Genomic DNA, 13666 nt, shown 5'->3' on the forward strand with positions numbered 1-13666 from the left:
GGTCTTCCCTTCAGTAAAAGATTTCCTCAAGCACAACTATCCAACAACAATCAAGACGCCATATGATTCTGCTATTCGAAAAGAATCGCTCCAGGACAAAACGGGCATAGTTTATCAGTCTTTTCCGCCAGTGCCTTATTCTCACTGTAGACTGTTGCAGCCCGAGGTACTTCAGCTCTTCCGCGGTTGTTATTCCAACTCATGATGTCGAGTGAAACTTGGTAGTGGTTTGAAAATGGTAATTAAAGAGATATCGAATGAAAAGAGGAAGATTTTATTCTCAAGTTGTTAGTATCGAGTATGTTGAGATTGATAGAATCTTCGAGTATGTTTTTGATGGAAGTGTATATCATATTCAGTGGTTGAAGATGCTCTTGTATCTAAGACTTGGTACGGCATGAATCTTCGTAAGTTTATCACAGGGTGTACAGCCGTATTAAGAACGATTCTATCACCAAATTAAAGCTGTACACCATCAGTGAATGCCATGAAAATACATTATTGTAGAGCCTTAGTACGGCAAATTGAGAAACAATCTCCAAGCTGCGAACCCCGTTTTTAATATATATATGTTTGATTTTCTTGCTTTTGTTGCATTTATCGTCATGCACGCGAGATATTTGGAATGAAAGTCGACAGACCCAACTACGGATTCATTCTAGCAGTAATGGTCTAATTATGATTTGATCCTGTCTAGCACAGTAGATCTTCTATAAGAATAATTACACTGTCGGAAGAATTGGCAAAGTGTGTGAAGGAAGATTATAAAGGGGCTAATTTGTGGCCATTAGCTTTTCCTATGCGCAACAGTCGAAAAGCTTCCATGCCGTAGTAGGTAGCCAATATTCCACCCTAATCTCTTGATAGAACACATAATTATTCAGCTTGATTCCGAACTTACTTCAAATAATCTTCGATATTTTGAGAGTCCTTGAGAAGCTGTCCGGATTCGAGTATTTAATTTTGCGTCAAGCTGATCTTTTCTGAAGCTACTTATTCCTCTATATACCATGCTGCGATAGCATGTAAGATACGCTGGATTGCTTTCGTACTTCCAAATGGCTTATAGGGCTTTCTTTACGCAAGTAATTATGTTATCTTTAGTAAGTATTTACGAGCTTTTCGAAAGTTTTTACACTCCGTAGAACAATAAGCAAGTTTTCTACGACCAGTTCACCGGCCGGTGAGGAATTTGACCCTTAAAAGATAGGCAGTTATGCGAGAACGATGTTTCGCAATCCGACTTAGATACCGCGATATCCTCCAAGTCAAACCCCGACTTATTGAAATCAACCCTTTTCAGGCTTCTCTTCAAGACGGGAATATATTTACCCAGTTAGATGAACCATTCAAGAGAAAGTCGAATCTTAAATTGCCCCCAACTCTCCATCGATGACAATAACTCTATGAGATGGCTTATAGTCTCACTGCACATCAACTTGTAAGTGCGACCCACAAAATTCTGAGCTTTTCGTCTCTCCGTGACTGATATGCTAGCCAAAGCAAGGTTTTTTTTTTGAGGCTTTGCAATCAAGGAGATTTGAAAGCATGATCTCGCAAATGCCATCCGACTACTATCCAGGAGTTTGCAAAGACCGTTTGACCGTGTTCATCTCATATGCCGGATTGTTCCAGCTAGAGTCTCACTTACAGTTTTTTTTTTGGCCACAGCACATCTTTCTGAGCATTTCAAGTAAGTTTTCTATGTTATTGACGATGCTCGAGCCACCGCCGAAAATTTCAATCCAAAATGCTTTGAGGATTTCAAGTTGGTTTGGTGGTATGTATGGATTGTATGAAAGTCAAACCGGGGAACCATGATAACACCTAAATAAGAAACACCCAGGCACAGGATACATCTATGCCTCTAATGAAATGTTTGGCTTTGATCGAAAATATAATTATGTAAAAAACCATGGCAACGAGATGGTTGTGGTTGTGGTTATGGTTATGGACGAGCGCTGCAACATAGGGTGCTAATCCAAGGATGGCGAGGATGGAGATGAGGCAGTTGAGATTGAGGAACGCTGCGAATGCGATTCAGAAGATGTTTTCATGTCTGTGGCAAATAGTTTTGGAGATGTACGTCTGTACCATCACTGCATCTTTCACGTCGCATTATATTTCCCAATCATGTTGTCCGATCCACCCGATAACACAACATCAAAAAAGCAGCAAGTTTCTGGGATCCAATGTATCATTGATTGACAAATATATTGAGTTTCAGGCACTGATTATGCTGGTAATGGTAACATTAAAAAGAAAAGTACCGGTGAAGAGAAAGGGATCAGAAAAGATGTTTCTGTGGGGAATTCTGGAGCTGAGAGATTTCATGGGGATTAAATGATATGGAGAAGGTGCCAATGGCTTCATTTGGAATCTCCGACATAGGTGGAGGAAGACGTAATGAGATATATATATATGTAAGGGTAATGTATGGGAGTCTAAACTCTAAAGAAAAGAAAAACATAGGGGGAGGCCCGTGGGGTAATTATATATAAAATCATGTAATTGTGCAGTAATACTAGAGGTCAAGGAAGATCGCTATCATTATTACGACGTATATACTCATGTGTATTATCTCATGCATAGTTATGTGCATTCTGAAAAGGACATCCGACTCATCCACAAGTATCGGATTAACATTTAACAACCTCCATGATAAGGAAATATGGGGCGGCGAGGCGACCACATTTGACAAATGTAAGCTATTTACCGTAAGCTGTACTGCACTGTATTTTAAGCCTCGCATCCTCCAATGATATACGTCATCTTCATTTCTACCACGGATTTACGATACATACAACAATCCGCTTACACGTCGTGTAACAGAGTTCCGAAGCTTCAGTATTAAAGTCTAGAAGAAAATCCAATCCTAGGGCAACTTTGACTGACCGATGTGCTGGAACAGAATATCGAGTAGTCTTTATAATAACGTGGGGCCCCAAGTTCAAATCTAGAATTGGCAAAGTTTTACTTTCCCTTCTCAGTTCTCCCCTCCTGTTCCTCCTCTGTCCCGTTCCTGTTGAGAACTTTGTAATAGTTTCGCAAAAAGAATTTTGTTTCCTATTTTTAACAGTTGCAAGTAAATTATCCCGTCGAGACTATGGATGAGGAAAGAAGAGGTGATTGAGGTTGTGAAGAGTCACGTGAATATGTATGTACACATGATCTTTCTCAGATGAACGATCGCTCTGAGCCAGCACCGTTGCTCCTCCTATCTTTTCCAAGCTTTCTTGCTCCTTTCTATTTCTGACCTTGATTTGAACGTTTCCTCTCCACTCCCGCCCCGAAAAGATCTTAAGTACTTTTCCTGCTCCTGATGGTAAGCGCCAGCAAGCCTCACCCGTCCCGGATCCCCAAAAGAGGATAGGTGAGACTTGGAGAAGATCAACATGACAATTCTGTGGCCAATCACTAACCAAATATTATGCATGTCCATACTGGCAGATGGATCTGCAGTACCCTGCCTTTTTTCTTGGCTCGGCACTTGACATATGTAACTATCCGCAGATAAGCCGACCCCCGGAAACATACTATCGGAAATGACGGCGAACAAAGATCCACAGTAAACCAACGAATCTGAGGGAATTTAAGCGACACTCAACCGAGATTCACAATCTTTTGGGAAAAAAAGGATAAATCTTCTTCCCATCTCGTATCCACACTTTTGATGCAACGCATTACCACCTGCGAGATTTGCGATATCTCCGCGCGGAGTAAGGTTACTCCACACGCAAAAATGCATAACCCTTATTCCCCAGAATATACTCATGTCAGTATAGAGAACACTTTCTTGGGAATCATCCCCAGTTTTAATACCAATTCAAACGTGTAAGCATACTAGGTGAGGTAGTACAGACGTAGGTATGGAGCCCTCGGAGCGGAAATCCTTGGGACCCACTCATTAAGTATGAAAAGACTTTCCTCCGCTCTTTTTTTTCGATCAAAATTATTTTGCGTCTTATTTTCTTGAGTTGTTTTTGTCTCATCATCGCTATCTATCACATACACATTAAACGATAAAGCGAAGATGGGTATTCTCACTATGGTCGAGGATCGGCCTACGCCGAAAAGCGTTTACAATTGGCGCGTCTATGTATCGGCTATGACAGCTTCATTCGCTGCCTGTATGATTGGATACACAACATCTTTCATTGGGACGACCGTCAATCTTGATTCTTTCAAGGCAGAATTTGGACTTGATAAGTTGAGCGATTCGGGCTCCAGCTTAATTCAGGCAAACATTGTATCGTTGTTCCAAGCTGGTGCTTTTTTTGGTTCTATATTCGCTTATGGTACTGCATACTATGCTGGAAGACGAATCACTTTATGGACGTTTGTCAGTGTATTTATTGTTGGTGTTTGTATTACGTTCGCTTCGATTGGCGGCCATATCGGCCCGATGTATGCTGGAAGAGTCATCTCGGGTTTTGGTGTGGGGGGCTGTACCATGATTGTAGGTTAATTCCAATCTCCTATCCGGGGTCAATGCTTACCCATCAAAGGTTCCCATATACATTTCCGAGATCGCACCTCCCGCTATCCGTGGTCGTCTAGTCGGCACCTACGAACTCGGCTGGCAGATTGGTGGCCTCGTGGGATTTTGGATCAATTTCGGAATGTCACAAAGTGTGCCATATGGTCGTAACCAGTGGCTCATTCCTTTTGCTGTTCAATTAATTCCCGCCGGTATCGTTCTTATCGGTAGTCTCATATTCTTGAAGGAAACTCCTCGTTGGTTGTGGACTCGAGGTCGTCGAGAACAGGGTGTTGAGAATCTGTGCTATATCCGACAGCTCAGCCCCGATGACACTTACATTTTGGAGGAGATTGAGATGATGGATCTTCAAATCAACGATTTACCTACTGGATTCATCAAACCACTTCGCATGGCGTTTTCTGACAACAAAGTATTGTGGAGACTGTTCCTCGGACACATGCTATTCGTTCTCCAAAATTTCGCCGGTATCAACGCTATCGTAAGTAAAACATACAACATTACTCCCTAAATTCAAACAATCCATACTGACCTCTGCCCAGAACTATTACTCTCCAACCATCTTCAGAACCATGGGAGTAACCAGCACTGAGACTGTCGAACTAATGACAGGTCTCTTCGGCGTGGTAAAATGTATTATGACCGTTCTCTGGCTTACAATCTTGATCGACAAACTTGGCCGCCGCACCCTTTTTATCTCCGGCGGTATTGTCGGCGCAATCCTCATGTTCATAATCGGTGCCTTGATCGCAACTGCCAAGGACAATACTGGCGATGGACTTGATTCCCAAGGCATCGTCACAATCTTTATGATCTATCTCTGGACCTGCATTTATATCACTTCTTGGAACGGTACCCCCTGGGTTGTGAATGCAGAGATGTTCAGCCAGGCTACACGTAACGTTGGACAAGTCGGAGCCTCCATGGCAAATTGGCTCTGGACTTTCGTCATTGCACGTGTTACTCCTAATATGGTAGAAAGCATGGGAAAGAATGGTTTCGGAATGTATTTTTTCTTCGGCTCCATCACCGCCTGCGCAGTTATCTTCACCTGGTTTCTGATCCCTGAAACAAAATCTGTTCCGCTTGATCGAATGGATGATTTGTTTGCGGCAAGGCCAGTTCGTGCCGCGCAAAAGATTGTCATGGAAGATTTGGCAAGAAATACTTTAGAATTTTCGAAGATTGATAGGAAGGAGGAAAGCTCGCTGGCGCAGATTGAGAGAGCTAAAGAGGTGGAAGAAGCAAGCCAAAGCGAGAGGCAAAGTGATTAGATTAATGGGAGATTGGAGGACTTGAATGATTCACGACTTTGTATGATATGATGTTAGATTTTATTGTTACCTGTAAGCGCACAATATGCATAGAGTAGACAACTTTTTAGATTAGATATAGAATATTTGTTGGTACAATGTTGAAATCAACTACTTTACGTTTGGGCATCTCTTTTTCGGACCACACTTTCTTGTCGAAACTCCATGTTTTTAACCTTACTTGATGAGATTTGATTGATCTATTCTTTACATATTTATTGATGAACATAGATCCTTTTTAGGATCTTGAGAAGCTTTTCCTTGAGCCGAAGATTGCAACTTTTGATCTTTTGGTTTGTATGAGATAACACAGGCTATGGCTGTAAAATGAGAAGGTGGACAGTTTCAATCGAGGCTGGAAATCACAAAGAGGAGCAGAATCAGCTATCAAAGAAATCGATTGCCTATTATTCTAAAGAAATCGAAAGTGGTCACTACCTATCTTGATTCCTGAATATTAAAAGCTTGACGCTCTACACTGACAATCAAATCGAAAGAATATCGACATGTTTTCATGGATGCTGTATTCTTTTTAGTATCATTCATATTCTATATATTGATTCGGATAGTAGCACATTCATTTTTTGAAAAACATTTTGAGTGATGGCCTCTCGGTCATCGATGGGATTCTCGAGGATATATGAACGGGACAAGCTCCTGGTATTGGATCGTCTCCTTTTGGATTGACTATCAAGAGGTGCTAGGAGTCCAGGAGGCCACGAAAATTCAAGGAATAAAACAAGTGAAAAGTGTGAGAAAGATTGAAAATCCCTGGGTGAATAAGCAATTTCGAGTTATGAGCATAGGCATCCCAATAAGCCCGCAATGTTGTCGTCCCCGGCTTCTAGCAATGCATCACTAGGTTTCAAGAGCATTATACCAAGGTTCTTGAACATGGAAAACAACGCGATTTTCAAACCCAGGACTAGTGAATCTGTTTTTCCAGACCCGAATAACAGCTGGCTAAATTTTAGCGAGATTTGCAAATGAGCGGAGACTAGCTACTGAGTGTGGATAGTTGCAAGATGTACCTCAGCTATGGCACACATTACTTCAAGCAATATTCTACCCACTTTGGCAATGTCAGGCCTGACACAATCAAAACCCTGAGGAGGCACTCAAATTACCGATATCTATTTAACTTTAGTGATTGGTTATATCATTTGAAGCTCAAATTTATACATATACACAGGTCAGCGTAGTCTTAGCTATAGATAGAGTGAATCGATCAATAATTTACTACTAATACAGTACTACATATACATGAAGCTTAAGGTCAAGGAGAATCACTGACACTGGTCTTGAGGCTGGCTCATTGGCTATCCAATGCTTTCCTTCGTACCTAGATACAACACCTAGACTTATAGAATATTTAGCTTGTAACATTGGTCTGGGGCGCTTGTTGGTTAGGGATGACTACTCACTAATAAGTATTTGGTTTGCCTTTGCTGAGCAAGATTTGTGATTCATGGCGCTCTAGATCCTGAAACTAATTCCAATAAAGTAAAACGCATATTTTTCGCTTGAGGGGAGGGCACGACTTGATGATTATCTAGTGCACAGTGGGATGCAACGCAACGGAATACAGTGTCTACAGGTTCACGTATACATTATATTTGATAAATAATGATGCCCGTGAAAAAGATGATTGTAGTGGTAGTGCGGATACATGCGACAGCTATACAACTTTTCGAACTTAATATGAAACGAGTTGAGATGGAACTACAATGATATTTTCATTTGGTTTTTGTGTGGGTGGATAGATAGGAAGTAGAAAAGAGGGACTTTTGATTTGCAACGGCTTTATATACTCATTAAGAACTGCTTGGATAGTGACTAGTAGAATATTGCAGTCACACTAAATTGTGAATTAATGTGAGATGTATGATGTGATTATGATTTCAAAAAATCTTTCGTCGCATGGGGTGGGCGAGAGAGCTCACAATGTAGGAGAATATAATGCCCTGAAAAGGAAGAGATAAAGAGGAAGGGAGGGGCAAGCAAAACGCTTCTTGAAGATATGAAAATATGAGTATGAAGTCAGTGCGTGAGTGGTTGGGTCGATAATGAGAATTAGAATGAGTAGAGAGTGAATGGTATCAACAAACAGACTGAGGACTGAGTGGGTGAGAAAGTTTGTGAGATGTAAATTCGAGGATGGCAAATAAGTGAGAAAAGTGATCTGTGCAAAAAATTCCCCAGCCGTCAAATATTTGTGAATGATCCATTCCGCGAATTTTCTATCCTAGGGTTTCCCCGCTCCGCTGATGACTTGTAGGGATTTTTCGATTGTCTGCTCTGATAACATATTATCTGCGGATTACTCGTCGAGGCCATTGTCCGCTCTGTCAATACTCATTGCATAGTCTTGTACTATTCAATCTCATCTTCAACGTTCAACGAAAAGCCCACACATCCACCCACACAATTTCCAATCTCGATGTCGTTAGCGACATCAACATCTCACCCACCGGGTACTTTGACCCACAAACGCCAAAACCAAGTCACACTGGCAGTGGTAGAAAAGCCTCTCTCGGATTTCGAAAGTTTCAATGCACAATACGGTAGAGTAGAGATCACAGGGCTAACGACCTCGACGTAAATCTTCATTAATTTCATTAAGGTCATGTTCTTTCTATCTTTCTAATTCTTTCTTCGAGTCAATTCTTGCAAGAAAGGAGACATAATCGCATTTCTATCCCATTTTGTTTGAGAAAAACTTGTTCAACACTACCTCACCCCTATGATATCGGTGCACATGTAAACGCCCCTCGAACTGTTCCTTCGGCGTATTGGTTTTTCTGTTACAAATGATGTATTAGCAAACCACACATATTTTCAAGAGAACCAGCGCAGCCAAAAGATCGATTTTGGCCTCCGCCCCCTCTGACAAAGGATCAAGAGAAAGAAACTTACAATGTCTTCCACTGCCGCATACGTCCCACCCACTAAAACCACAATCCCGATGACAAATACCGCCCCATTCACCACACTCAAGAACAAATTCTCACGCGCATACCACTTCCCCTTCTTAATTAGCATGAACCACATCATGGCCGGGAAGTAGAATGTGAAACCGGAGACAAACAGCGCCGACATAATGGACAGCAGATCCGAGAAGAAGGGGATTGCTTCCGCAATCACCCACGCAATAATTGTAAGGAAGCTTATAAGCCCCAACCATGTCAGCCAGCCTTTTTTCGTGTTGATGAAGCGCACCACTGAGTTCTTATATACGCGTCCGTGAATGTAGCGCGCGACCACAGTGCAGTTGATGGAGCCCGAGATGAAGATGACGGGTAGCGCAACGCCGAACGCTACTTTGGCCATGAGGTTCCCGGCTGATAGAAGTGCAGGGGATTGCACATCCTGCCCAACGAAGGCGTAGATTAATGCTCCTGTGAGTGTGTAGATGACAATTTCGATTAAGCCGAGTGCCCAAATCGATTTGAGGTAATCACGTGGTGTGTGCATCTCGTCCATAAAGGAAAATTGACACACTGCAAATGAGTATGCGAAGACAATGTTGGTGATGGCGATAAAAGCATCCGAGAAAGAGAGATCATCCTTAGGCCACGCAGACCAGTCCACTTGTGCCAACCCCCCGGCCGAAGAACCAGATACCACAGCAGTAGCTACAATAGTAATGCCAATTGCTGCCATAATTGACACGAAATCGATATAACCCAAGATGGCCACGTCTGCAAACGAAGGGGGAATTGCCAACACCAGCAGAATAATAGCCGACACAACCCCAAAAACCACTGAGCACGCCCCATTGTTCGACAAGTTGAGAAACGCAATTGTTCCCGTCAAACAATGCGATCCCACCAAAAATGTCAGCTCCAGCGCAAACATCGCCCCGACTAGTTCGTACCCAAACCGTCCCATCAGCAACCTCCCAGCATCCGCATAATGCGCCACATGTGGAAACGCCAGTTTGACCTGCCCTATTATATGACTGGTGTAGATGGCAATCAATCCAACCCCGACGGTGAGAATCACCCCAGCTACCATACCCAACGTTGCAAAGGCTCCAGGAATAGATAGAGCACCAAGCGCAATGGCTTCCACAAGTAAAATAACCGTAAGCCGCTTCCAGCCGAGTCGACTGAAATTTGCACGCCCGTGCGCCTCTAGCGCGTCGGTCTCTCCCATGATTCCTTCTTTGTCTTGAGTGTGGTGCGAACCTGAGTCCGGTGTGTGCGGTTTGCGCGCATCACCCGATTCGATCTTGTTCTGGTCGTCTTGGATTGCACTCATGATTTTCGATTTTTGGGAGAGATGGGGATTGGATGTGATTATGTCGGAGGTGGAGGACCCTTATGGTGCTGGGTGGAAGAAAGCACGGGAGGGATGAATTATAGAGTATACTATGTACAAGAAGTGGGCCAGGAAAAAAAAAATGAAAATATGTCGAGTCGAGGGAGGGGGTAATGCAGAATTATAAACAGCTATGGAAGGAGTGCATGGTCACTAACCCAGTATGCCCGAGAAAGATACGGGAGAAAAGAATTACATTTGCTTTTTATACAGCAGAACTGAGGAATGCGTGAATGAGGAAAGCACGATGGACCTTCGCAAAACTATTACGAGAGATCTTCGCTTGCCCTCCGCAGTTTATGAAGTGATTTGGACATCCTCCGGGCGATATCCCCGTTCTTGTCTGCTCGGGACTCGGGCGGCACCATGGAGGCAATTGTGGGATGTTTGTGGGAGTGGATCTCGTTCAATGACTCCTGTCACCGTCTCAACATTTTCAAGGATTGCTTAACACTTGGATGCGTAATGAGAACCCTTATTTATATATACTCGAGCAATGAAATCGCAATAGATCATTCATTCAAAATGACCTCAATTATTCAAGATGGTATAGTAACAAATGAAATTAACGGTATTTAAAAGTGATTGAAGAATCGAGATCGTAATGGGGGATAGATTTGCATATTGAAAACCACTATTGTGGTCAGTGGGTGGATCTTTTTATGTCATCGAAACTGACTCTGCCAGCATTGTGTGTACTGACGACTCTAGCGAATTTTAAATCAGATGAAGATGGCGTATTACATCTGGTTTTCGAGATTGCAAAAGCCAAAAGATGAACGTGTGTCGGGTCATTGTGGTGTGTGACGATACAGTATTAGCGAAGTGTAGAACGGAAGTTGAGCGTTGGTGAGTTGCGGATGAGTATCAAAACTCGTCAAAGCAGAAACGAAGTGAAGATTTTTTTTTTCAAGTTCGTCATGCACATGACATGGCTCAGGGGGTAGCCCTTGCCTTAAAGCGTTAGACCCCGACTTTTTCCCGATGATATGCGATGATATCCTTCCTGCACGTGCCTTACTGACACAACAAAACCTCTCTGCTCTCTCGAAAAAAAACTTGTACATAAGAATGCCTAGGTTTTCACTCTGGAGATAACCTTTTGAAACCCTATATTAAAAGAAGGGTCTATATATGTGTCTAGAACAAGTAAAGTACTATAAATAACCGTCAAAGTTTTCTAGAAGTCAGCTAAAGAACGTAGCTCATAATACTAAAAACTTAATTGAGGTTGAAATCATATAAAGTAGATAACTAAAGCTCAGTTATCAGCGGTTGATGTGCATACAAGAGTATACCTTTAATGAGTATCGGATTCATATGCGAGTATATTTTCTTATCAAAATAAGCACGAACTTATCTATTTTGAAATTCAATATCAATTCAATTAAGAATTATATATTAAAAATGCTTTCAGATTTGAACAATTTTTTTATATTAAGATTAATACATATATATATATTGGAGTATAATGATCTATGTTTTTGAAGTCATATTAATAATAAAAACCATATAGTAATTTTAGTAAGTTCGATTATTATGTCTAATACTCTTTAAAGACACTCCCTCGTAGACTTATAAAACAATAATAAAGTTTAATTACAATTTGTATAAAATGCTTTTAACACTTTTTCTACAGAAATTTCGAAGTACTATTACACGCGGTACGAAAAAACCGGCCCACAAAACCACTCAAAAACAAAGAAACTTTTAAGAGTATTTATATTTTAATTCTTTTCAAAGTTATCAGCGATATATTATTAGATAATATAAGATTCAAGCATATACTGAATTGAATGATTTTCTATTAAGCTTATTAATTTTTGATTCAAATATTAATGAATTGACTTAATGTATAATTTTGAAAACGGATTACCTTTTAAGTGTGCCGGTTTTTTCGTACTGCGAGTGTGACTGTTCAACGAGACTTTTCCGCCTCGGTTAGCCTGAGCAACTAATAACCTCTTAGCGTCGCAAATTTCTCATAACTAGTCAGAAAACGTTTTATGCTCGACATTATAGAAACTGCATGATTATAGAGGACTCTATTCAACTAATGTGGTAAATTATTATGACTTGACTTGACTCCAAATTCCTAAAGATCCTCATGAGTTGAACATACACAAAGGACTTCTTGACATATAAACTCTATCTAAATTCTACTGTCTTACGAATGCCTGATTACTTGTTGATTTAAGAATAGCACTATTCGTAAAAGAAACTGTCTATATACTATTAAAGTATGTATCAAAGTATCGGAGTATAACCATGGTGAGAGATATGTAGAATCAATTCCACTCAACTTTCTTACGCAGAACTCCTGTATAGCTGAAGAGACTATCCTTATAGGAAGGCCGCTCTTTATACAGATCGAGTTGAGTAGTGTGTGGCTTAGCATTCTCTTTTTACGAAGAGAGTAGACAGAACCCACCAGCCAAACATACTCCTCATCGCATTTTTCATCTGCATTCCGAAAAATTGCACTCAATACGAAGCTTGTAATATCGATTTCAGAATAGAAAGATTGAAACTAACAATGTCTAAACATTAGATATCGAGTAGTGAATACTCATTTTCATCTCTAGAAAGTTAAGTTTATTTAGAATCCCTATAATGACAGAATCTATAATATACAAAGTGATATTACAGGAGCTGCCTCTAGAATCACGTGGAAGTGTCTAGAAATCTCTCGAAATGGTTTAAACTAAACTTCAAATAGGAATTCAATAAAATTAGAATTAATTATAATTATCATAATTATAATAATAAAACTAATAATTATTCTCTTAAATATAAAGCTTTATATTATAATGAAATATATTTCTTATATAAACCTTTATATTAAAATCAACCAACAAATCGATTGACAAATCGATCAATAAGTCGATTGACTTTTAATTATATAATACTTATCCTATAATTACTATTATCTTAATTCATTTTTTTATTCTAAAACTAATTCTCTGAAATATTATTAATCCTAATAAAGCCTTTCTTACTTATTATATTTTATTATTTCTAAAATCTATTATTCTAGAAACTATATTCTATGATTTAGAATATCCTATAATTAATATTATATACATATCTGAGGCTTTTTTGAGTGTCTAGTGTCCCCCGGTATACTGTAGTTGAATCACTAAGGCCTATAATACCATTATAGCCTATACATTGGTGATTCTACAGCCTGTTATTAATCCGTTGTAACAAGTGAACGCTTTGTTAATATAATAAAATCCTCAATATTTTTATAAGATATTAATTAGATGAATCTTATTCTCATATATAATAAAGGAATTTTATTTTAAAAGGATTTAGTGAAATTTCTTGAATTTCAGTTTAATATAATCAATAATTTATTTATATTAAATTCGATTAATTATTAAATTGAATATATGTATAGAAATTACAACTATATAATATTTTCATATAATATAATACAATAATAAAACTTTCAATTAAAAAATAAATTGAAAATAATATAAATAATTTACCTTTCACTTTCTATTCTTTTTAAATTTTCAATCAA

The 13666-nt window shown here is 39.8% G+C and overlaps 2 protein-coding genes across 2 annotated transcripts; one reads left to right on the forward strand and one right to left on the reverse strand.

Annotated features, from left to right (window-relative positions):
* Window positions 1-3959: 3959 nt before the first annotated feature.
* On the forward strand, window positions 3960-5943 carry BCIN_07g07100 (hypothetical protein). Its single transcript, XM_024694280.1, has 3 exons — window positions 3960-4459; window positions 4509-4982; window positions 5044-5943. Exons 1-3 carry the CDS (start codon window positions 4034-4036, stop codon window positions 5773-5775), a joined length of 1632 nt encoding a protein of 543 aa, XP_024550069.1. The 5' UTR covers window positions 3960-4033; the 3' UTR covers window positions 5776-5943.
* A 2441-nt stretch (window positions 5944-8384) lies between these two features.
* On the reverse strand, window positions 8385-10982 carry BCIN_07g07110 (hypothetical protein). The gene is made up of 2 exons (XM_024694281.1): window positions 8731-10982; window positions 8385-8615 (listed from the first exon to the last, which is right to left on the reverse strand). The coding sequence occupies exons 1-2, from the start codon at window positions 10075-10077 to the stop codon at window positions 8556-8558; spliced, it is 1407 nt and encodes a 468-aa protein (XP_024550070.1). The 5' UTR covers window positions 10078-10982; the 3' UTR covers window positions 8385-8555.
* Between the last annotated feature and the right edge of the window lie 2684 nt (window positions 10983-13666).

This window comes from Botrytis cinerea, chromosome 7 (assembly GCF_000143535.2).
Source record: "Botrytis cinerea B05.10 chromosome 7, complete sequence".
In the NCBI taxonomy this organism is placed as follows: Eukaryota; Fungi; Ascomycota; class Leotiomycetes; order Helotiales; family Sclerotiniaceae; genus Botrytis; species Botrytis cinerea.